The 25784-nt window shown below is 36.6% G+C and overlaps 1 protein-coding gene across 5 annotated transcripts in view; it reads left to right on the forward strand.

Annotated features, from left to right (window-relative positions):
* The first annotated feature begins 7096 nt into the window (after positions 1-7096).
* The window catches only part of NUF2 (NUF2 component of NDC80 kinetochore complex), a 31078-nt gene continuing 12390 nt past the window's right edge, over positions 7097-25784 (forward strand). The window contains exons 1-10 of one of the 5 annotated variants that reach the window (XM_060090854.1): positions 7097-7216; positions 9880-9997; positions 10646-10788; positions 11981-12055; positions 13036-13112; positions 13619-13680; positions 20477-20574; positions 21771-21844; positions 23194-23290; positions 24175-24237. In XM_060090854.1, coding sequence (XP_059946837.1) covers positions 10666-10788; positions 11981-12055; positions 13036-13112; positions 13619-13680; positions 20477-20574; positions 21771-21844; positions 23194-23290; positions 24175-24237 — 669 coding nt within the window. In that variant the 5' untranslated portion in view covers positions 7097-7216; positions 9880-9997; positions 10646-10665. Of the gene's footprint in view, positions 7217-7393; positions 7502-9879; positions 9998-10645; positions 10789-11980; positions 12056-13035; positions 13113-13618; positions 13681-20476; positions 20575-21770; positions 21845-23193; positions 23291-24174; positions 24238-25784 lie in introns of those variants that run through there. The other 4 variants (XM_060090855.1, XM_060090856.1, XM_060090857.1 and 1 more) reach the window with 4 other exon arrangements.

The following is a 25784-nucleotide window of genomic DNA, read 5'->3' on the forward strand; positions in this document are numbered from 1 at the left end:
TTTTAAACTCTGTTGAAATAACTGGAAACACTACAGAATATTATGATACAAAAATTGGAAATACCCAGAGAATAAAAATTGCATTCAAAAAAGTCACATCGAACATGGGCTTCGCTGGTGGCGCAGTGGTTGAGACTCCGCCTGCCGATGCAGAGGACACGGGTTCGTGCCCTGGTCCGGGAAGATTCCACATGCCGTGGAGTGGCTAGGCCCGTGAGCCATGGGCACTGAGCATGTGCGTCCGGAGCCTGTGCCCCACAGCGGGAGAGGCCACAACAGTGAGAGGCCCGCATACCGCAAAACAAAACAAACAAAAGTCACATTGGACAAATATTATTATCAATATCCAAGTTTTTGGGCTATTAATTCCTAAGGCTCTCCATACTGTGTTAAAATAATATAGGTTGATGTGAAAGCTGGGGATAGGATACTAGGAGGTTAGAGTATAACGTACCAAATTTTTGCTTCCTTATATCTACTTTAGAGTTCAACGCAAATTAACAAAAGACATATATTTTATGGTTTCAAACTGAAAATTTCATCTGAATCCAAAACAAAGATACTGTTTACAGTACCTCAAATGTATAGCTCAGTTTCCAAATCTACTAACAAAGATGAACACAGCTGAGGAATGAAGTAGATTAACAGGTCTGGAATGATTAAAAGGTAATAAAAAGCAGACAGCTACTTTGAATTCAATGCTGCTTGTCTTCTTAAGCCTGAACTCTAAGCATGTATCTTAAAGCCAATACATTCAGAATCTAATTTTTTCCACCTAGAACATTGTGTTCAATGTTTATCCTCTAATTCTATTTACTTATGTAAAAGAAAATGAAACAGAACTTCCAAATTGTGTAAGGTTAACATTAATACAATAGCGCCACCCAGTGAATATGCTGTGCAAAGAAAAATGTTACTAGAATTTACCATTTTAAATATTAGTGCATCTTCAGTATACCTATAACCCCAACCTTTTAAATAAAATTATACAAAGTCAATTCACAAATATATAAAAGCATTTTTACCTATTCATTCATAATTAACTACAGTTAAGACGTGTAAAGGATATTCCAACACTTGTAAATAAGGGTTTTGCATATTAGATACTACTTGTAATGTTTGCAAACAATAAATGTTAGCTGCCAGGTCAAAGAGGCACACTGTTTCCTCTCACATGAATTGTTAGGCAGATGTAAAACTATGACACTCATTTGCTTTAGTAGGTTTTACCTATCCCTCACGATACATCATTTCAAAGATTTTTTTGATGCCCTTAATATAAAATATGTGTTCATAATTTCACTTTCACCTGCTATTCATGGTTAGTCATTATTTTTAAGACATGAATAAATATTAATTATTTGTGTAAGTGAATTGAACAACGGAGTCAATGATAGTCATCAAATTTTTAAACCAATTGACAATGTATGTGGTCAAAAAATGCTAGTATGACCTCAGATATCATTACTATTCTACTCTATACCAATCAGATCATAGTTGGAGTACTGTTTTCAGTTTAAAGTTCATACAAATACAACACTTCTTTCTCATCTTTTTATTTTTCATAGGAAACATAAGCACATAGGGGAAAAGTATAAAGAACCAAAGTATATTCAATAAAAAGAAAATCTTTTCACTCTGAGCCCCAGTCTCCCTCCTCAGAGGCTACTACTATTACTAATTTCTCCTGTTTGATGGACCATGTTTAAAAAGGAGTAGTTCAATTCAACAACAAACATTGACTGGGTACCCAGTTTGTGCTAGACCCAAGTGTTAGGTGCTAGGGAATCAAGTCATTCAGCATCAGCCCTGTGCAATAGTGGAGACAGACACAAAACTGATCATTTCAATAAAGTATAAACTTTTATTTTTTTCAGTAAACAAAGAATACACATGAGATCTCTCCCAATCGCATTGTATCTATCATTTTCAGGTGTATCTCCCAGAGGCATCTTGAGCTAGACATGTCCAAAACTCAATCACCAGTCACCTCCCAAAATGAGTTCACTTCTACATTTCCTAAATCAGAGAATGGCATCCCATTTATCTAGGGGCTGAAGCCAGAAAACTCTCACTCAGCAGATATTTATCAAGCATCTACAATGTCTAATGACGTCTAGGCCATGAACATATGATAGCAAATAGGGTCCTCACTAAAACTTATTTATGGAACTTTATCCTTGATTTCTCTCACCTCTGCCCTCCCAATTCAGTCATCAAGTCCTGCCACTTCTACTTCCTGAATTCCAGTGGGATCTATTTCCATCCATGCTGGCCATACCCTAGTATAGGCTGCCATCTTCTTTCCCCTGGATTACTACAATGAGGTCGTAACTGGTTTTCCTTCCTTCAGTCTTGCCACTCTTCAATTCTATTTTCTCACAGCAGCCAGTCCTCACCTAAATACAAACCTAATCTTGTTGAAGCCCTTCAAACTTCCTATTACTTTTAAGAAGTCCAAATGCCTTAACATGACTAGTAATACTCTTCATGATCTGGTGCCTCTTTACCTCCCCAGCCCTGTGTCTAGAATCTTTGTTCCTAGGCTGTGCTCTCTTCTTATGTCTGGGCCTTCACAGTTGTTACCTCTTTCTTGCCCTCCACCCTTTAACCTGGCCAATTCCTAGCTATTCTCCTGCATGGAGCCACTCAGACTAAACCACTTTTTTTTTTTTTTTTAAATTACTTGTCTCCCTTCCCTATGAGAATATAAGCTCTATTAGGTCAATTATTAGATTGATTATTATCACATTTGCTTGTTCATTATACTTCCAGTACCTAGCTTAGTGTCTGGCATAAGAGGCTCAATATTTTTTGAACGAATAAATCTATACCTAGAAAGTCAGAAGGAAAGTCAGCTTAGTTCAGACTGTGGATTAGGGAAAGGCTTCTTAGAAGACATCTGAAAAGTAAGTAAAGAAAGTAGAGATCAGGCAAAGAAAATCAAGACAGTCCAGACGGAGTCAACAAGAATAAGAAAAGGTCTCAAAGTATAAAACAGTCTCATGAATGGGAAGTGGGTGTGATGGGAGATGTCAGTGGAAACATAAACAGTGGCAAGATCATGGAGGTCCCAGGGTGCAGACTATGGAGTTGGACTTTGTCTTGGAGGTGATGGTGGGAGGGGTTGTAGAAGTTTAACCAGACCAGTGAAATAGTCAGATTTACATTTAAGACTGATCATTACAGCAGCTACTTAGAAGACAAAGTGGGGGATGCAGGAGAGGGTTGTAAGGCTGGAGACAACAGTGAGATAGATTGGGCAGTTGAAAAAAAGAAAGGGATAAATTAGAATTTGAATGGCTCACGAGCCCTCCCAAATGCATCTATCTAGTAGGCAAGGAAATAAAAATCTAAATCTCAAGGAGGAAGTCAGGGATAGCAGTAGTTTTTGGATCCTTGAGCAAATAGATTAAAACAATGAGAATGGATGGTACTCTGAAGGAGAAGATTTATGCAAAAAAAAAGAAAAATCAAGGTTGAAACTTATACTGTATAAACGGCAGGCAGAGAAAGAGCCCCCTAAGAAGCACGAGATAGGCAGAAGACACAGGAGAGAAGCAAAGGGACTTAGGTTTCAAGGAGGGTCTGATTAATGGTGTCAAATGTAGCGGAGAGGTCTAGAAAGAGGCACTGACCAATAGCACAGGAGGAGTAGGCACTATTCATCTTCTGAGATCACTAAGAGAGAGACAGATAAATGTGGTGGTAAGGGAAATGGGGCGCAGGAAGTTAAGGAATATGTTGCATGATGGCTTGAATTTTCTCAGTGAACTGGGAACAAGGATGCTGGAAATGTCTGTGGCCCCTGGGAAATCTCTATATTCAAATAAGTGGGTGCTTGATGGCAAGGAGGGTGTAGGACCCAGTCTGAGTATTTCATCTATTCCTACCACACTAGACCAAGTGAATCAACTGTTCATCCTCACTGATCCACTTAAAACAAAGCAGAAACAACAATCTGGAATTCTTGTCACTTAAAAAAGAGATTTAAAAAATTTTAACCAAAAGCACTAGCTACCACAGGACCGCCACCTGAATTAAAGATAAAGTCCTAGTTGCAGGCTGCCATGGTCTCACTGAGCATCCCATCTTGTCAATCAAAGGTCTGCTCAGTCCTGACAGGTCTGTCATCCAGGATCTAAAGTACAATCTAGAAAAGGAACATGGAATTAAAATTAGAAAAGAAACTGGCATAAAGGTCGCAGATGCATGTGAATGTGTGTTAAGTGCTTGAAAAATATCTTTTACACTACTCTAGTCACCTTCAAATAAAAAGAGAAGTTGAAGCTGAGGATGGAGGTAGTTATGAGAAATCACTGCAAGTTATAAGACAGGGAACTGACAAATGATAAAGGAGTGTCAAGAATTGGGGGCGAGCTGAAGCTGCAGACCAAGAACCTGTTGTACATCACTTTGTGTGATTTTCTCCAGGGTGCCCAGCTGGGGATTTATGGAACAGATTCAGGGTTAGGACTTTGACACGCACTGGGGTCAGCGGCAAGGGATGCAGGGAGTTTGGATGTTGATAAACCATGCAGTCTAGGCTGGGAAGGGAGGTAATGGCAGGAGAGCTGACAGGGAAAATGAAATATAAGAGCAGGTATAGAGCATGTGAGGGTATATAGGTCCAGGGGAAAAAAGATGCTACAGCCATAAAGAGTACTGGAATCTAATTTTCTGCTGTAGTTAATGTCTTTATGGATAATGACAAAACTCTAGAAAGTTTAGGTTGGGATTTCTGGATTTCTGCCCTCTAATTCACAATGACCAGTAACAGAAAACTGAATTTTAAAAAATCAAATCTACCCTTATAATCGAGACAATCTGAATAAATACCCATTCGTTTTTTCTTAATTTTACTTCTAATATAACTATCAATTTGCCATATCTACGGTAAAATTATCCACCAAAGAAACAATTATTTTATTGTAAATACAGTCATTCTGCTCTTCCTTCACCTCATTTTTCTCTCTCCATAGGGTCCATTCTATTCTTGGTTTACATATAGGTCACGCTTTCCTTGTCTGGACGCTTAACAATGGTTCAGGCATTTGTCAAGCACTTACCATTTGCAAGACATTTTACTAGGACAATGTATAAATAATAATAGTCAAAATAACAGGTAATACTTATCGAGTGCTTACAATTCTGCCAGACACTTTACATGAATGAATCCACTTAATCTTCATGACATCCTATAAATAAGATATTATCGCTACTTTAAAGATGCAGAAACCAGTTTAGTTAGGTTAAACAATTTGCCTGAGTCCATACAGATAGTAAGCAGTGTGATGAGGGATTTTTTATTTTTTTTTGGCTGCATTGGGTCTTCGTTGCTGCGAGCAGGCTTTCTGTAGTGGCAGTGAACAGGGGCTACTCTTCGTTGCAGTGCGCAGGCTTCTCACTGTGGTGGCTTCTCTTGTTGGGGAGCACAGGCTCTAGGTGCGCGGGCTTCAGTAGTTGTGGCTGGCGGGCTCGAGAGCGCAGGCTCAGTAGTTGTGGCGCACGGGCTTAGTTGCTCTGCGGCATGTGGGATCTTCCTGGACCAGGGCTCGAACCAGTGTCCCCTGGGTTGGCAGGAGGATTCTTAACCACTGCGCTACCAGGGAAGCCCCGTGATGAGGGATTTAAACCCAGCTCTTTCTGACTCAAGAGCTGAGCTCTCAGCCATTATGCTAGCTATGGTCCTTAACCCTGCCTCTAAGAAGATACCGCCTAGTGGAGTATGTGCATGCACAAGTAATCAGTTTGATTTGGTATAAGTGCCAGTGAGAAAGGTCTTTTTTCTCTCCTCTCCTCACTCCAAGTATTTTTTAAAAAATCTATTTTCTAACTCACTGTTGAGTTTTACTAGATTCTGACTTTTGAGGATTACATCAGTAAATGGACATAGAAAAGGGAGCCCTAAACTAATGAATATGAAATGTATTTTTATTTCAAATCGGTATAAATTTCTATATCAATAGGTATAGCCTCCACCATCCCCCTACAACAAAGCACCAGAATTTGTGTACTTTCAATAGTCTTTCCAGTATTATTTTTCACTTGATTCAGTGCAGACTTCCCATCCAATACACCACCCTCACTAGATAATACTGTACGCTGCAGTCAGAAGCAAGTCCTATTACGGCTTTTAGAGCTCCAAGCCATAATAAAACTAAATGGTTTCCCCCCACTGACAATTAGGCCAGTCGTATCTTCTGCTGCAAGACCCAGACTTGTGATCATGTATGAAGTGCCACGCATCATCTGAAGAATCCAACTCACTCGGGGACATGCAAATTCGGGGAGGAGTTCAATGTTGTTAGCACCGGGAGTGCCTTGCTCCTGTAGAGGGATGAATGAAGGGAGGGAGAACAAAGGACACGGGTTCTACACTAGATAGTGCCACTTACTATACAAGTGGAAACAAATCACTTCTGAGCCCCAGGTTTCTTGCCTGTAAATGTGAAAGTATTTGACCAGATGAACTGTTAAGACTGCTCCCACCTCTTGAAGTTGGGCTCACCAACGCAGAATCAGACGATCTGTGTCCAAATCCTGGTTATGCTACTTGTGAACTACTGCGCACAGCTTTGGGCCAGTTGCACAATCTCCCTGATTTAATCCCTCATTTGATGATAGTATCTATTAGTCCCCTTTCCCTTTTTAATGAAGCCTAAATGAGATAATGCCTATAAGCATCCAACACGGAACCTGGCGTCTCAATCAACGCTCAAAAAATATCGGTGTTATTACTCTGAGACTCTATGACTTACCCTGCCCCACTGCCCCACGTCCTCCTTCCCTTGTCACCTTGAGTTTAGCTCGTCTCCAGAAACCCTCTATTCACTTTCGCTCTTCACCTCGGACGCCAAAACTGTTCAAAGGTCTCACGGAACTTCGTATCAGCCCCGGCCTCCTCCCCAAACCGCGGGGCTCCCATTTCCTGCGGAATTTATATCCGACTAGACGCCAACTCCCCGAAAAACAGTTCCGTTCGGAGACCCGCGTCCTCTCTCGCAACTCCAGCACCAGCCGTCTCGTGTCTATTGAGCCCAACCGGCACCCGGCGCGGCGGAGCGCAGGAAGTGGGCGGGGTGGAACGGGGCGGGAGTTCCAGTAGGAGGCGGCAGGTTTGAAAAGTGACAACGGTCGGTGTTTGCTGATTTTTGAGTTCGCCTGTAGCTGCTCCGTGGACTCGCAGCCTTCCTGTGGGCGGCTGGTGCGGTAGGTGAGCGCAAGCAGACACTCGCGGACAGAGGACGCGAGACTGAGTGTGCCCTCTGGCTCCGGAGCAGCCGGCCGGAGCCGAGACGCGGAGCCTGGCAGTGTTTTCGTTACGCGCAGAGCTGGGGAGGAGGCTGGAGAAGCCAGCCCCTGGGAGGTCGGGAAAAGCTCATAGGTCGTGTTTATTGGATTTTAGTCCCCCAAACAACCTGAGTCCAGTTCCTACGAAACAAATGGGTGTTTGCTGGTACAGCATAGACTACGGGAAAAGAAACTTGAGGTGCAGCTGGTCAGTTAAATCTTGTATTTGTATATTTTTAACCCAGTTATTTAGAAGGTTATGGGGTTGCAGATGCTGGTCCACTGTCTTTGTAGACAAGTCTCCGTTGCTCAAACATCGCTTAACCAAAGTCAAACCCAAAAATCAAAAGGCAAAAATATCATACTTAATCCAAAAGTCAGAGGAAGAGAGCGGTGTATGCATGGCGCTTTGCATGCGTGGCACGATCATTTTCCCTGAATGAGTTCAGGAAACTGTTTACTTAATTTTTTGATGTTGGGAGTCTTTGAGTCTTTTCTCTTCGTTTTTGTTTAGCCTCTGCTTCCTGGGATTTTGATTTCCACGATCTAGTTTATTTTTGAAAAATGAAGTGTCTGAAATTTAATCGGTATTCTTTCAATACCTACTGTGCACAGGATCGTGGTGTTGCAAATAAATGAGGAACGAAGGGGTAATTAGTAGTAAATGCCTGCTACTTGGTAGGCGATCTGAGGGTCACTTTACATATACTAGGTCATTTATATACTTTATCCCACCAGAGCTCAAACTGTATTGGAAGGCCTCTCCCCCTCTCTCCCCTCTGTCCTTTTCTCTCCCTCTCCTCTGTCCGGCTCTCCCTCCCTCTCTACACACACACGTGAATGAATTGGAACTGAAGTTGTACTATCAAAGAAAGATAGAAATTGGATATGGGAGGTGGTTCCAAAATGAAACATTGGAAGTTTGGGAAACGTCTTGAAGGAGACTAACTTGTAACAGAAAATTCATTAGGTTATTTGATGTGGTGAGTAGGATGAGTAATTAAAGTATTTTTGTAAAGATGTTACATGATGCATTTGATGTTCTATACAGATTCATCTGATAGCACAGTGTGCAAGACTTTAGAAGAGAGGGATGTGCGATAATAATTAATGAAGATATTTTACACCTCTTTCTCTATTGTGATCATCTCTGATCCAGATATAGTTTGTTTTGGAAAGTTGACTTTTTCTGCAGTCTTTGGGCAATTGATGATTTTTAAATCTATGACTTAGGTGAAAATATAGAATGCATATTTATGTTGAAAAGGACATATAATATATGAGGTGTCAGAATCTGGATCCAAAAAGATTCTGGCTGTAGAAGGAAAGCTTGGAATTATGAAATTCAATAATAGGAAATAGGAATAATAGGAAATTCAATGATAGGAAATGCAAATTACAAAATTCAATAATAGGAAATAGGAATAATAGGAAATTCAATAATAGGAAATGCAAATCCTTGCTTAAGGTTCAAATAATCAATTATGTAAAAAGAACATGGAGAAGTCCTGGCTTGTTGGCTACGAGGTCATGTAAGAAGTCATGGAGAAGCGGGCTATGTTGAAGAAGTTCTGGGAGTTTCAGTCAATCACACACACATATATATATTTGTCAGTAAGTGTTGTAGTAGCACAAGATCAGCAGTGACCATCAACTGTGTTGATATTCTGCCCTAAGCAGACCATATCTGGAGTATTGTGTTCAATTTGAGCATTACACTTTAAGAAGACATTGACAAAACAGTTTTAGAGGAAAGTGAGTAGAATGGTAGACTTTCTCAAACAAAGTCATAAAAGGAGTGGCTATTCTTAAATTATACTTACCTTAGACAAGACAGGGCTAAGCAGAGATATGATAGCTTTCTTCACGTTTTTGAAAGTGGAGTCATAAAAACAAAGGATTAATATATTCTATGTAGTTGCAATGACTAGAAGTAGGACCAGAAGGTAAGAGTTACAACAAACATATTTCTACACAGTATGAGAGAGAGTTATCTGATTATTAGAGACATACTAAGGTAGACAGAAAGTTTCCTTGAGACAGTGAATTCTGTGATGTTTGCAAGTGTCTAAGCAGAACTGAGAAGTTATTTGTTACTCATCTTTTAGAATGGCTTCCTGCATTTGTCAGTGGTTAAAGTTGACAAAGCTGCCTTTTAACCCTAATGTTTGGAGAAACATTAGGAGCCTAAAGAAATAGATTTCCAGAACTGTGGGTCATTTCAGTTTGTTTGCAAAAGTGAGTGTATTCACTTTGGATCTCTGGGATCACACTGCTTCCCTAGAGAGTAGGAGATCCATAAGTAATGAACCAAGTATTGTTAACTGAGTGGTGGAGAAAGTGGCTTCTGTTGGTGCTGCTTCTACTACTACTGTTACTATTGCTATTCTGTTAGGCATAGCTAGAGATATGGAGAAAATGAAAGTGTCTTAGCTTACTGTTGGCTCACAATGCAGTGCTAGAATTCTATAAACATTATCACAATACACTGTGGCAAGTATTATAACAGAGTTCAGTGCTAGCTGTAGGGTAGTATTTTGAACTGAGTAATTCTTCGTTGTTGATTGGCCCCCTTACGCATTGCAGGATGTTTAGCAACATGCTGGACCTGCTACCCACCAGATTCCAGTAGCATCCTCACTCTAGTCCTGACAACCAAAAGTGTCTCCAAAGTTGTGAGAACTACTGCTCTAGGAGAACACAGGTGGGAATATTTTACTATCTGAGGACATTAGGGGAAGTGGTTTTTTGTTTTATTTTATCTTATTTTTCAAGTTCTCACTCTAGTGATTGGAATTCCTGCCAATTACAGTTGTTTTTTTCTCTCTCTCTTCCTACTTACATCTCAAACCTTATTAATCATCTCACTGTGTGTACATTGAACAGAATGTTAAATCAGAGTACAGTTTTATTATTTATGCTGTTTTGCTGTGGTTTGTGTATAGATTCTGCTGATAGTGTAGCCTATATATCTTGCTTTGAGGATTAATTCTTAGGATAGATCTTATTAAACTCTGTGCCCCCCAGATTTAAAGAAGTTTCTCATCTGTCTGTTCAAGCTGTCTTCTTTCCCATATGAAAGAAAACAGCATTAGGAAAACTAGAAAATGACTGTGTTGCTTTAGAATAAAAGTTATTTTAGGATATATATATATATATATATATATATATATATATATATTTGTCTTTAATGTTATCTTACTAGGATGTTTGATGATTTGATGGTAGTTAACACTACTATGAATATAGTTCAACCTTGGGTTGTTAATTTTGTCCTTATATTTATCAACTTCTAGATAATGAAAACTGCTAGTTGTGCCATGCTTCTGATCTTTGTTTTCAATTCCTTCAGATTAACAGGAGACTCCCAAGATGGAAACTTTGTCTTTCCCCAGATATAATGTAGCTGAAATTGTGGTTCATATTCGAAACAAAATCTTAACAGGAGCTGATGGTAAAAACCTCTCCAAGAATGATCTTTCTCCAAATCCCAAGGTAAAATGTGGTTGTGTTTGCATGTGGTTAATGCTATTTGAAAAGAAATTAAACTACTAGGTCTATAGAATGTGGAGAAAGGCATGTATATTACTATTTCATATAGGGTAGTCATTTTAATCCAGAGAAACTCTCTCTCCTAGTGTAATTTTAAAATAACATTAAGTTTATATGTGGGGCAACTTCTACATTCCCATTAGGAATTCAAATCTTTAATATGGTTGTTTTCTCCCCCCACCCTGAAAAAAAAAGCTTCTAAACCATAAGCATATTAAAGCATTTTTATTATCGGAGTAGTGGTCTGAGGGTATCATTTATTGGTAAAGCTTGAAGGAACTTAACTCCAAGTGGTTTCCAATCAGAAAAAGTGCTTAGAAACAGTCTTCTTTGGAAGCTTACAGATTAATTTTCTTGCATTATGCCCCAAGGGGGAATTGACTTGTTTTGACAGACACTGTTCTTTATATCTTTAGTTATTAAATGCAAAAAAGAACTATTCGTGTGTCCCAGAAAATCCCAAAGTCTCCTTCCAGTTTCCTGTGTTCATCTTGAAGTGATAACATAATAAAACCTGGTTTAATGATGTAGAACTTAAACTTTTTGATATTGATGCCTCTTTAATTCTTTAAAATAGAACAAATAATCTCAGAATAAATGAACTTATATATGGATGAGAACAGGTTCTATAAGCCAGCATTTGGGAACCACTGATTTAGAAAATAAAAGTTAAAAATCCCATACTATCCTACTAAATTTATACCTCCTGGATCATAGTAGTCACTTTAACAGCTAAGGCATCCTAACCTTAACATCTGAGGCATCAAACAAGGTTTCCCATGTTCTTTTTAAAAAAAGACACCCTCATTATTTTTGTCATATGTCTGACAACCTGTTTTGAAAGACTAACCCATCTTCCATTCCCTAATGTGGATAGATTGCCTGGACTGGATTTGAATATACTTGCTAACATTTTGTATATAAGCTTAAACAACTGATCTTATTGACACTTATCACAGGTGAGCAAACTGATAAGTGTATAAGGTGTTTTAAAATTTGGAAAAATTAAGAAATATTTCAAGGGGAATGGAGTAATGTTATCACTCTTTTCTTCTTTGTATCCATTTACTATAATATTGGACAGTAATGGTGATAGTGGTGCAACAGAGTATTAAAAGTTATTTTTCTATTGTAGCCTGAAGTCTTGCATATGATCTACATGAGAGCTTTGCAGATAGTATATGGAATTCGACTGGAGCATTTTTACATGGTGGGTTTAAGATGAGGCAAAATTATGTTTTTTGCTGCATTTCTCGTGCTCACATTGAGTGCTGGTTTTCAGGATGGGAAGTTCTTGACTTTATTTTTAACAAAATCAAGGCTTATTTAAAATTACTGTCACTTACACGGGAATCTTAGGCATAATAATGGCCTATACTGATAGCTTTAGTAAGATGAAAACTATTACTAAAGACCTAAATGACACAAGTTGTTGATGCTATGCAGTTATTGACAGATTTACAGTTTGTCTTCAGAGACTGTAGTAAGCGACAACAAAGTCTTTACAGATACTGTTCTCTTCTCAGGAAGGACTCCCAAATTAGAGTAGGAGATACGCACTAAGATTGAAAACAATTGAAATAAGGCAATTGGGCTTTTAGCAAATTAGGTATTTCTAGTAGGAAGATTATTTTTCTTAATCTTTTTTTGCTGTTGTTGTTAAATCATCAGGACATCATCTGAAGATGTACAAAAATGTAATATCTGTAGAGTCTCACCAATATTATATATTATTTAAAAATCAAAGGGTTTGTCACTTATTTGCTATGAAACCTTGCTAAAGCTTAGTTTCTTTGTCTATAAAATAGGGATAGTACTCTGTCCTACTGTGGTTATAAAAATTAAGAAAGAATATATTGAAAATGCTTAGCATAGTACCTGATATTTAGTAAATGCTAACCATTACCCCTTTATTTTTTTTAACATCTTTATTGGAGTATAACCCCTTTATTTTTTAATTCATTTAAAAAGTCTTTATTGAGCACTGACTGTGAACCTAGCATTATTAATATTAATGGCAACTCTAGTTTTGTGCCAGGATCTGTATTGTTTGCTTGTTTGTTTTAAATTAATGATAATAAGTTAATATGTTTTGATTGTAATCTATGATTAAGATTTCTTGAGGTTGAAGATTTTTGTCATTTTGTCTAATCAATGTGTAACTTAGATTTTCTGATTTATTACATTTAGCTGCCAGTGAACTCTGAAGTCATGTATCCACATATAATGGAAGGCTTCTTACCAGTCAGCAATCTGTTTATTCATTTGTGAGTAGAGTCATTATTTTCTTAGTCCACATTCGTATTTACATTACATTCAGCTTTCTTAAAGACATGATTTTCTTTGGGAGGGAATTTCTGCTATTTTTCTTTCCACTCCACCCCATAAATTTCCAAAATTGTACACTTTCAGCAAACACAGGTAACTGCCTCCACCTGTGGCACCTTTAGTTCATTCAATGGATGTATTAAGGTATTGTGAGTCTAAAATTGTTGGAGTGTTTTGCATTCTTAGAGAGTCCTAGTACCTCAAAGAGTGTGGGTTATTAGAATCTATAATGATACCTTGGTATTACATGAATATTTGTGTAATATACAAAAAAAGTAGATTTCAGTGCTGTAGGATTATATATTGTAGTAGACTTCTGACTTGGTCCTTTGACATTGAGAAATATATCCAGAAATCTTTTTGAAAATAAGATGTTTATGCCCTTTGGCTTAGTATGTAATTCACAGTACACTTTTCAATATGCTTGCTCCACTTTATCTTCAAGGGACTCATTTCTGCCCATCTGTCGGGTGAATGACTTCGAGATTGCTGATATTCTATATCCAAGTAAGTGAGAATTTAAAACAATTTTTAACGTTTGGCTTCAATCTAACATTTTACCTCTCCATCAATAAATGTGAAAAAAAAGAGAAAAGACTTCAAGAAACTTGGATTTAGAAAGTATAACTGATTCTCAAGGATGAATTTTTTTCATATCCTATTATTGGAAATTTTTCCTTTGTAAAGCCACAGAAAAGCTGTTTTTCAGATTAGTTTTTCTTAACTCCTTACATTTGAAAAATGTCCTGTAAATTTGAGAATATGAATACAAATAATATGCAAGCTATGATGTTGCACAGTGTGTTAATTATACCAGTTTTATCAAATGTAGTAATTACTTTTTACCATGAAGAAAGTACCTTTTTTTTTTTTTTTTTTTTTTTTTTTTTTGTGGTATGCGGGCCTCTCACTGTTGTGGCCTCCCCCGTTGTGGAGCACAGGCTCCGGACGCGCAGGCTCCGGACGCGCAGGCTCAGCGGCCATGGCTCACGGGCCCAGCCGCTCCGCGGCATATGGGATCCTCCCAGACCGGGGCACGAACCCGTATCCCCTGCATCGGCAGGCGGACTCTCAACCACTTGCGCCACCAGGGAGGCCCAGAAAGTACCTTTTAGCACTGATAATAGTCATGATATTATACTAAAATGTAAAATTCTCCTAACTTTGTGTCCGTTTATTCATTTGACCCTTTTGTATTTATCAGGTTATCTTATGTTGGAAGATATTTGGTGTGCTATTTAAAAATTTGTTTTTTATCCTCTTTTGGATCTCCTCCTTTTTTTGTTGTTTATTGACATATAATTTACATAAAAGTTCACCAATTTTAAATGCATAATTGAATAAATCTTAACAAATATATACAGTTATATAACCAGTGCCACAATCATGACCCCCCAAAGTTCCCTGACATCCCTTTGAAGTCAGTTTCCTTTGGTCACCCCCTTTTACCTGCAATCATTGATCTGCTTTTTATCACTATAATTTTTTGACTTTTCAGAACTTCATGTAAATGAAAGCATATAGTCTGTAGTCTTTTGTGTCTGGCTTCTTTAACTTAGCATAATGCTTTTGAGATTTGTCCATGTTATTGCATTTACTAGTACTGTGTTTCTTTTATTTTGGAATAGTAGTGTATCATAAGTATATACCACAATTTGTTTATCCATTGTCCAGTTGATAGACATTTGAATTGTTTCCAGTTTTTGGCCATTGCGAATAAAGTTGCTGTGAACATTAGTGTACAAATCTTTGTATGCACATGTTTTCATTTCTCTGGGTAAACACTAGAAGTAGAAATTCTGGTTCACGTCTTAAGTACATGCTTAACTTTTTAAGAAACTGCCAAATGGTTCTTCAAAGTGGCTGTTTCATGAAGCTAGTGCATTACCACTAGCAATATGTGATAGTTTCAATTGCTACATATCCTCCCTGGACTTGATATTGTAGGTTTTTAATTTGACATGCTAGAGGCTGTCTAGTTGTATCTCATGGTTTTAATTCACATCTCCCTGATGACTAGATAATAATGAGCATATTTTCATATGCTTATTTACTATCCATATGTCTTTGGTGAAGTGTCTATTTGAATCATTTACCTACTTTTTAAAAATTAAATTGAGTTAGAAGGCTTCTTCAGATATTTTGGAAACAAGTAGTTTATCAGGTATGTGTTATGAAAATATCTTCTCTTGGTCTGTTGCTTGCCTTTTTAATTTCATAACTGTGTCTTTTCAAAGCAAAATATATTTCAATTTTGAATATTCGAATTGATCATTATTTTTCTTTTGTCATTCATAAAACTATTTTTTTGTGTTCTACCAAGAAATCTTGGCCTCAAGGATTTATTTGGCTAAATTTTATCCTATATTTTGCTGTAAGCGTATTGTAGTTTCAGCTATTATCGTTTAATGCCTGAATTTTTGTATATAATCTGAGGCAAAGGTCAAGGTTCATTTTTTTCCTTTATGCATATGGTTATGAAATTATTCTAGCACCACTCATTGAAAAGATTATCCATTCCCCATTGAATTACCCGGCACTTTGGTCAAAAGTAATTGATTAACCACTGTACATCTATTAGGATGGCAAAAATCTAAAACACTGACAGTACCAAATGCTCATGAGGATATGGAGCAACAGGAACTCTCATTCACTGCTTGTGGGAATGCAAAATGGTATAGTGACCTTGGAAGACACTTTTCAGTTTCTTACAAGACTAAATGTATTCTTACTGTATGATCCAGTAGTCATGCTCCTTGGTGTTTACCCAAACGTGTTGAAAGCTCATGTCCACACAAAAACCTGCAAACAGATATTTGTTGCAGCTTTATTCATAATTGCCAAAATTTAGAAGCATCCAAGATGTCCTTCAGTAGGTGAATGGATGAACTAGTACATCAAGACAGGGGAATATATTCAGTGCTATAAAGAAATGAGCTATCAAGCAATGAAAATACATGCAGGAATCTTAAATGCATATTACTAAGTGTAATAAATCAATTTGCAAAGGCTATTTACAGTACCATTCCAATTATGACAATCTGGAAAAGGCAAAACTTATGAAGATAGTAAAAAGATCGTTGTTTGCCAGGGACTGCGGGGAGGGAAGAATGGATAGCCAGGGCACAAGAGGATTTTTAGGGCAGTGAAACTATTGTGTATGATACTGTAATGATGGATATGTGTAATTATACATTTGTCAAAACCCATAGAATGTGCAACTCTAAGAGTGAACCCTAATGTGAACTATGGTCTTTGGCTGATAATGATGTGTCAGTGTAGGATCATCTTTTGTAACAGATATACCACTCAGGTGGGGGATGATAGTGGAGTAGGCTGTGCGTGTACAGGGACATAGCGTGTACGGAAACTACTTTCTGCTCAATTTTTCTGTGAACTAAAGTGCTCTAAGAATTCTGTTTTAAAAAGTCAATGATCATATATATATATGAGTATATTTCTGGCTTCACTCTTTGCTCCATTGATCTATATGTCTGTCTTTACACCAACCATACTACCTTGATTACTTTAGCTCTATAGTAAGTCTTGAAATCAGGCAGTGGAAGTCCTGCAACTTTGTTGACTTTTTCAAAATTGTTTTAGTTATTCTGGTCTTTTGTATTTCCATATAAATTTTAGAATCAGCCTGTAACTTTCAACTCCCCTCCACTCCCCATAGCCTACTGGAATTTTGACTGAGATTACTTTGAATGTATAGTTCATTTGACTGAGATTACTTTGAATGTATAGTTCATTTGGGGGATAATTGACAACTTGATAATATTGGGTCTTCTAATCCATGTGTATATCCCTCCATTTATTTAGGTTGTCTTTAATTTTTCACAACAATGTTTTATAATTTTCAGAGTACAGGCCATATACATTTTGATAAATTTATCCCTAAGTACTTCAATTTTAAGGGATATTGTAAACTTCTTTTAGTTTAAATTTCTGATTGATTGGTCATTGCTAGTGTAGAGAAACAATTAATTTTTATATATTGACCTTATTTCTAGTAGATTCTTTAAAATAGATTCCTTAGGGTTTTCTACACGGACAATCATATTGTTTGAGAACAAAGACAGTTTTACTTCTTTTCCAGTCTAGATGTATTTTACTTATTTTTCTTTCCTTCTGCAGTGGCTAGGACTTCTAGCGTAATGTTGAATTAAAGTGGTGAGAGCAGGCATCATTGTCTTTTCCTGATCTTGAGGGGAAAGCATTTAGGCTTTCACCAGTAAGTATAATGTTAGTTTTAGGATTTTCTTAGTTTGCCTTTATCAGGGTAAGCAACTTCTATTCCTAGTTTGTTTCGTGAATGGGTGTTGACTTGTTTTAAATTGCTTTTCTGCATCTAGTGAGAAAATCAAGTGGTTTCTCTTTTTCAGTCTAGTGGATTACATTGTTTGATTTTTGAATGTTAAACCAGCTTTGTATTCAGGATGAACCCCATTTGATTATATACATTATGTTTTTTAATATATTGCTGGATTTGATTTGCTAATATTTTGTTGTGTTTTTGTGATGATGTTCATAAGGGCTACTGGTCTGTAATTTTTTTGTAATTTTACTGCAGTGACAGACTTTGGATATCAGGGTATCGCTGGCCTCTTAGGATGAGTTTACAAAGATTCCCTCTTTCATTTCCACGAATAATTTTGTAAAATTTGTGTTATTTCTTCCTTAAATGTTTGGTAGAATTCACCAGTAAATCCATCTGGGACTGGAGTTTTCTCTGTGAGAAGGTTTTAAATTAATTAATAATTCAATTTTTTTTAATAAATAAAGGGCTACCCTGTTTGTTTATTCCCAAAGCTACTGAATAAGCTTTTGTAGGCTACCTTTTTCAGCAAGCTTATCCATTTCATTTAAATGGGCAAATTTATTAACATAAAGTTGCTCCTAATTTTCCCGTATCATTTTAATAGTCTTTGGGGTTAGTAGTGATGTCCCATCTCTCATTCTGACATTAGTAATCTGTTTTTTCACTCTTTTATTTTTCCCTGATCAGTCTGGCTAGACGTTTATCAATTTTGTTGAGCTTTTAAAATAACTAGATTTTTGTCTCACTGATTTTTATGTATTTTATTTCTGTTTTCTGTTTTATTGGTTTTTGTGCTATTGCTATTCCTTCTTTTTTCATGCTTGCTTTGGGTTTGCTCTTCTTTTTTTTTTTTTCTCCTAGTTTTTTAAAGGTTAGAAGCTGAGGCCATCAGTTTGAGATCTTTCTTCTTTCCTAAATAGGTGTTTAGTGCTAATAAATTTCCCTTTAGCCCTGCTTTAGCTGTGTCCCACAGACTGATTATAGATGGTTTTGTGTGTGTGCGCGCATGCGCGTGTGTACACGCACACATGCCTTTTGGATTATAAATTTAAGCTCATCTTCAGCAAGATAGTCCTGTGCTTCTTTGGCTTCTGGGGTTGAGGCCATATCCCTCCTGAGATATCTTTTGCTTTTGGAAGTTATTCCAGGATTATCATTGGCTAAAGACCACTTTTTATCTTAATTCCTAATTTTGATAGTTCTTGGATCAAATATATACTTTAATTTAAACCAAAAACCCATATGGCAATGGGCCCAAGGTTTAGAATTCTCAGAGGAGACTATTTCCTTACTAGAGACAAGGCTGAGCCACTAGTAACTTTGTCATTTCCCTGCACTGTTATGATAAATTTTTCTTTCCTTAATCTACCTTTTCTCTAAGGATGTAGCCTTTCTAGAGTCCCACATCTAGTAGGTATCTCAGTTCCATTTCCCTGTGTCATGTGAGTCCAAGGCATCATCACCTGTTTCTATATGAAAGTTAATAATCTAAACCACTTGCTTACTCAACCTGGAGTTATAACTCTTGGTTCTCCTCATTTCTGGCTGTTTTTTTTTTTTTCTTTAATAAATTTATTTATTTATTTAATTTTTGGCTGTGTTGGGTCTTTGTTGCTGTGCATGGGCTTTCTCAAGTTGTGGCGAGCGGGGACTACTCTTCCTTGTGGTGCGTGGGATTCTCATTGTGGTGGCTTCTCTTGTGGAGCACAGGCTCTAGGTGCGCGGGCTTCAGTAGTTGCAGCACACAGGCTCAGTAGTTGTGGCTCGCGGGCTCTAGAGCGCAGGCTCAGTAGTTGTGGCGCACAGGCTTAGTTGCTCCACGGCATGTGGGATCTTCACGGACTAGGGCTCGAACCCGTGTCCCCGGCATTGGCAGGCGGATTCTTAACCACTGCGCCACCAGGGAAGTCCCTGTCTGGCTGTTTTTAATAAGACTCTCTTTATCACATGTTTTCAGCAATTTGATTATAATGTGCCTTTGGGGATTTTATTTTATTTTATTTTTTTACCCCCACTTAGATTTGCTCACTTCCTTGGATATGTTTATAGTTTCTATCAAATTTGGAAAATACTTAGCTATTTTATAAAAGTTTTTTCTGCCATTCCTTTTTGTAGGACTCCAATTACACATTTGTTATGCTGCTTGATATTGTCCCTCAGTTCATAAGTTCTCTATTCTTTTTTTTCTCTCTGGCCTTCATTTTAGATAGCTTTTATTGCTATGTCTTCAGTTTCACTAATCCTTTCATCTGTATGTCTAATCTGCTCTTAATCCTATCTAGTGCATTTTTCATTTCAGGTATTTTATTTTTCAATTGTAAAATTTGATTCAGGTTTTCCCTTTCTCTCCTTATAATGCTAATGCTTTTCTCTACCTTCCTGAACAAATGGAATATATTTATAGAATATATTCATAGGCTGAATGAATTCAAAGGCTGAATCAAGAAGATAGAGTTTTTATAAATTCTAGTTGCCTTGGCCTCTTCAGACTCTAAAAATTATAGTTGCTTTGGTCTCTCCAAACTCTAAACTCTTATCTTCATGACTCAGCAAAACCCATGAGTTCTGTTTATATTCTATCTCCCTGGGGTACAGCCTGAAAATTCCCTTAAGTGGTGGGCTAGTGCATTCATTAATAGGATTCACCTCATTTACTTCTCTTGTGGATTGCTGTCCTATATTGCTTGTTGTTCAGTGTCTAAAATTTGTTGTTTTATATTTTTTTTCTGGTTTTCTGGTTGTTTAAGATGAGATAGTAAATCTGGTTGGTCTCTGTTGTTCTTTCATGGTCAAAGTGCTTTTTTTTGGTTAAGATAATTCTGATCATCAAGTTAGAGCAGAAGTTCTTCACTTTGGTTAATGAGCATACACACTTTTTTGTTCTGTAACTATGAGTGGAATATATGGTGGAAAAAGGATAAAATTTCACTTTTATATTGTTTCAAAGATTTATTTAAGGAGTCTTTCTTTGTATTTTAGAGGCAAAACGGACAAGTCGGTTTTTAAGTGGCATTATCAACTTTATTCACTTCAGAGAAGCATGCCGTCAGACATACATGGAGTTTCTTTGGCAATATGTAAGATTTAAGTGTATTTTTTGGGTCACATACCAGATCAATAACATCATTTGTGCACCACTAATCTGTTTTGAAATGGTTGTCACAGATACCTAATTGTTTCATGGCCATTAGAAGTAAATTTACATATCAATATTATATTCATATGAAATTGCAGATTTTAGTAAGCTGATCTCAGAATGAGATTTTCTTCTATATTTGGTATCATTAGGGAGAAGCTGGGGTTTTTGTTTTAATTTTGTAGCTGAGACTCTTTTTCCTTTATTAGGAAATGTAAGGGAAGAGAATAATGATAACCCATTCCTTTTCTTTGAAGTTTAATAGATAATGTAGTGTTCTTTATATAATTGAGGTATTTGACTTATATATTTGCTTTGTAAATAATGGCCTAATTAGGTGTTTTGTTCTATTTATCATGCTTACTCAGCATTGCATTATAAGATTCAGTTCAAGTAAATCACTTTAACAGAAACTCATTTCATTAACAATTTAGGGAATTTGGAAAGATTATGGGTCATCTGTGTGATTTGTTCCCATCTATGCAGTTTGAGGGTACCATACTTTTAGAAAAGCACCGGAGTAACACCAGAGAATTAGGCCTTTAGTGACTGAGCTACATTGATAAATATTTCCTTGTACAAATCATGTTCAGCTTATACCACCTAAACATCACATACTCTCCAAAGTGTACAGATGTATGTGCCAACACATACAAACACACAATTTAGTTTGGCTAATTTCACTACATATTTTTAAGACATGGCTCAGACATCTGTCATTTCTATGAACCCCCTGCGATACACCTTCCCAGCCATTGCCCAAGTTGGATAGGATGTCATTATAATCAGTTCTATGACAAGTTGTTTTGTAGTTTTATATTCGTTTTTCTGACTCGTCAAGGAGACTGAACTACTTAAGTCGAGGAACTATAAGTTAGTCTTCTTGGGAATTATTCCTGGTACCTAGCACAGGGCCTGACTATGGTAAGAACTCAACATTTGTGTGTTGAATAAGTAAAGGAATTCCTAAGTCACTTGTCGTAAATGCCTAATTCTTTCTTAAATTTCTTATTTCTCATGGTGAAAGTTGTAGAGTGAGGAAGCATTTTGTAGCCAGTACCGGTAGATATTTTTTTAAACATGTCTCTGATTATGTTGAAAAACACTAATATGAAATTGTTAAAATTGCTTTAATAGAAATCTTCTGTGGACAAAATGCAGCAGTTAAATACTGCACACCAGGAGGCAATAATGAAATTGGAGAGACTTGAGTAAGTAGGAGATTTACAAATAAAATAAATGCAATTTCAAAATGCAAAATGAATATAAGTAGTATTTTACAGTCTACAGTCTACTTCATCTCTTTTATCTTCCTTATTAAATAGCAGAGTGTTTTAAGTTTACCTTTTTTGAAAAAGAAAAACTAGCTTTTCTTCTTTCTAACTTTTAGTGCATAATTTACTCTTTTACTTCTTTTTTGTTGTTAGTGCATCAGCCAGACATGTTTAAAGCCATTAACTTACTCTCCTAAATTATATCTAGTGGTATTTATCTTACATAGGTGAGCAGCAACTGACAGGATTCTCTTTTTTCCTTCAGATCAGTTAATTCTGTTAAAATTTTTATTCCTTCCACAGAGGTTTGCTGTTTTGTTTTGTTTTTTGACTCAAAGGTCAGATAGGAGAAGGAATCATTCAAGGGTTATGATTTCTTGGCTTTATATATATTGATTTTGAACAAAAGGATTTTTTTATCCCTTCTAATATGTTGATGCCTTTGGATTTTTCTGTTTCAGGTGAGAGCTCTTTTTTAGCCTGCCCTGGCATAAATTGCCTTTAGAGACAGCAGCAAGCTGAAAAGACTGGGAGTAGGAGGCAGATATTAAAATTTAACATGGTAAATTCACCATAAACCAAGTCAAAAGAGAAATGACAAACTGGAAGATAATATTTGCAACATATGCAGCAAAGCCTTACTACCTCTAATAACAAAGGCCATGTAATATTCTTAATATACAAAGAACTCCTACAAACTGATAGGAAAAAAGATAATGGAAAAATGGGCAAAGGCTATAAACAGGGAATTTACAGAGGATTAAGTACAGATAGCTAATTAAAAATATGTAAAGATTGTTAAACCCAATAGCAGTCAAGGAAATGAAAATTAAAGTAACAATTCTACACCATGTTTTAAAAACTAAAGTTGAGAATATTCATATGGAAGAGACTGAAATGTGTAAGTGCTATTAGGAAGGATTAGTAGAACAAAAGAAATGGGTGATACAGGAGAGAGATGTGAAATGAGAGCCAGAGCAGAGGTGGAGGAATCAGCACTAAAATTAGGAGTGGAGTTAGAAAGGGTAGGTATGTATGCAGATGAGTCCACACAGAGATTTGGTGGCAGGAAGTTGAAGGAGCTCATCTGATTTTTATTTTCTCTTTGTAGTAGAGGCCAGCCAGGTCATGGATTTTAAATTACTGTCATTTGGAAGAATGAGAACTCACAAACATGAAAGCAGATAGTTTTTTTCATTTAAGTTATTGGAGGGCAGAGACTGGTTTTGGCCTTTCAAGGTTAAGAACTTGATATATGTTATTTTAATTTATTTTGCTGTGTGCAGTTCTGTTCCAGTTGAAGAGCAAGCAGAGTTCAAGCAGCTTTCAGATGATATTCAGGAGCTGCAGCAATCGCTGAATCAAGAGTTTCGTCAAAAAACGGTATCTGTTGTTGGACACCTTAAACTTTTTAAAAGTTTTTTTGTAGATGTGGAGGAGCTAAGATCACATTGCTTTCAGTTACTAAAGAAATGGGGTATATCGCTGTGTCCATTTGTGCACCTTATAACAGATACATACTTCTGTTGTCCAGGTCAAACCATGATTATTTATTGATGTTGTCAAAGGTATATGCTATCTTGACTAGAATTTTTTAAGATTTTTCTGTGTCTAAACCTGATGTTTCCAAACTGTGTGCTGAGGCGCCCTGGATACTGCAGCAAACCCTCAAGGGTGCTTCAGGATATTTTAAATTTTAAAGGGAAACAACATTCAGCATCAGTCATACACTGCTTGAACTTTTCTAGCTCAAGGTAGTTCACAGTTTCAACATGAACTCACGTTACCTTCCTTTCGTATCTTTGTGAACATGGGTTTTTGTCTTTTGCCATGATAAAAAGCAAGTGCTATGTAAAAATCATCGTGCAACAAGAAATAAGAATTGTCTGTGTCCAATGATTATAAGATGTGTGAATTTGTGCAGTGCCCAATTTTTGCAGTACACACATCCAATTTGGAAATAGTTGTGGCTGTTTAAGAATAAAATAAAAATAGTATTTTTCTTTCAATTTGTATGTATTACTTTTTCAAAGGGCTACTAAGTTATCAGGACATAAATACTTATTCAGATATTTGGATTTAACTACTTAATAAAGGAACTGTTAGGTGTTTCTTTTGGCTTTAGGGTCATAATGAACAGAAAGTTTGAGATTATCTGGTCTAATCATTTAATTCCTCTCCTTTCTTACTTTTATTTTATTAAAAAGCATTGACTAAATTTAAATGTTTTGAATCATTATAAAGCAGTTGTTTGCTTCTTTCCCTAGATAGTGCTGCAAGAGGGAAATTCACAAAAGAAGTCAGATATTTCAGAGAAAACCAAGCGTTTGGTAAGCATCTTTTCATTTAACTAGCATTTAAGGTTTGAATCTTTTGTTTGGAGGAGTGTTTTAACTGCGTTATTATTGTTAAATGTTTCTCTCTTTTTCCCTTAAAGTGAAACTAATTTAACTTTTTCCAATTTAAATATAATAGATGACTATTGTTTTAAAAAATATGGAAACACAAAAATGTATGACAGAAGTAAGTGAAAATCACCTGAAAGCTTACCACTCAACCAGATACATGTCATAGATTACATTTCTCTGCAAATATACACATATATATGTAATTCTACATAAATGATATTACACTCTACACGTCTCAAACCTGCTTTTTTTTCATTTTACAATATAGTGTAAATAGTTATCACGTCAATATATAACCTCATTATTTTAATAACTGCATATAGTTGTGCATTCTATGTATATACCTTAATGTAGATTGTTTTAGTGTCCTATTGATAGACATTCACATTGCTTCTAATTTTTTTGCTATTGAACAATAGCACATGTGTGTTACACACCTACACATGTACCTGTATATTTGTGCACCAGGCTGCTTTTTATCATACAGTAGATTCCTAAATGTAGGATTTCTGGGTTAAAGGGAATCATGCTTAAATTTGGCCCACATTGCCAAACTGACTTCTAAAAAGATATCAATTTGCACTTCTACCAGTAGAATATGAGAGTATTCTTTTCCCTACATTGTTGTCAAAAGTGGATGTTTTAACTTTTTTTTTCTTTTTATCTTTGTCATTCTTATAGGGGAAAAAAAACACCTCATTTTAATTTTGATTTTTTTTTTTTTTTTTTTAGTGACTTAGACCACCATTCAGTGATTTGTTGTTATTTGTTGCTTTGTGAACTACCTGTTTATGTTCCTTGTTTATTTCATTTTTTTTTTAAGTCCATGAATTAGGGGTATTAACTCTATTTGTCTTTCAAATTCATCATTTTTTCCTATTGGCAGGTTTATGTACTTATGTAGTAAAATTGATAGATACAGTGTTCTACATTTGGGTTTAACTCTGTACATAGAAAGGCCTATCTTATTCCTCATTTTTAAAATCCCATATTTTCTCTTGTACTTTTATTATTTCCCTATTATTTTTTCTTTGTTTTTTTAAGTAAATTTATTTATTTTTGGCCGCGTTGGGTCTTTGTTGCTGCATGTGGGCTTTTCTCTAGTTGCAACAAGCGGGAGGCTACTCTTCATTGTGGTGCTCAGGCTTCTCATTGCTGTGGCTTCTCTTGTTCTGGAGCATGGGCTCTAGGCGTGCAGGCTTCAGTAGTTGTGGCTTGCAGGCTCTAGAGCGCAGGCTCCGTAGTTGTGGCGCACGGGCCCAGTTGCTCCACGGCATGTGGGATCTTCCCGGACCAGGGCTCGAACCCATGTCCCCTGCGTTGGTAGGCAGATTCTTAACCACTGTGCCACCAGAGAAGTCCCCCTATTATTTTAATGTTTATACTCTATAGCTATCTGAAATTTACTTTGGTATAATATATTCCTTATTTTTCTGTCACTTCTATTGGCAGATGTTTTCATCAGAGTA

The sequence above is a fragment of the Mesoplodon densirostris genome, chromosome 2, assembly GCF_025265405.1.
Source record: "Mesoplodon densirostris isolate mMesDen1 chromosome 2, mMesDen1 primary haplotype, whole genome shotgun sequence".
Classification (NCBI taxonomy): domain Eukaryota; kingdom Metazoa; phylum Chordata; class Mammalia; order Artiodactyla; family Ziphiidae; genus Mesoplodon; species Mesoplodon densirostris.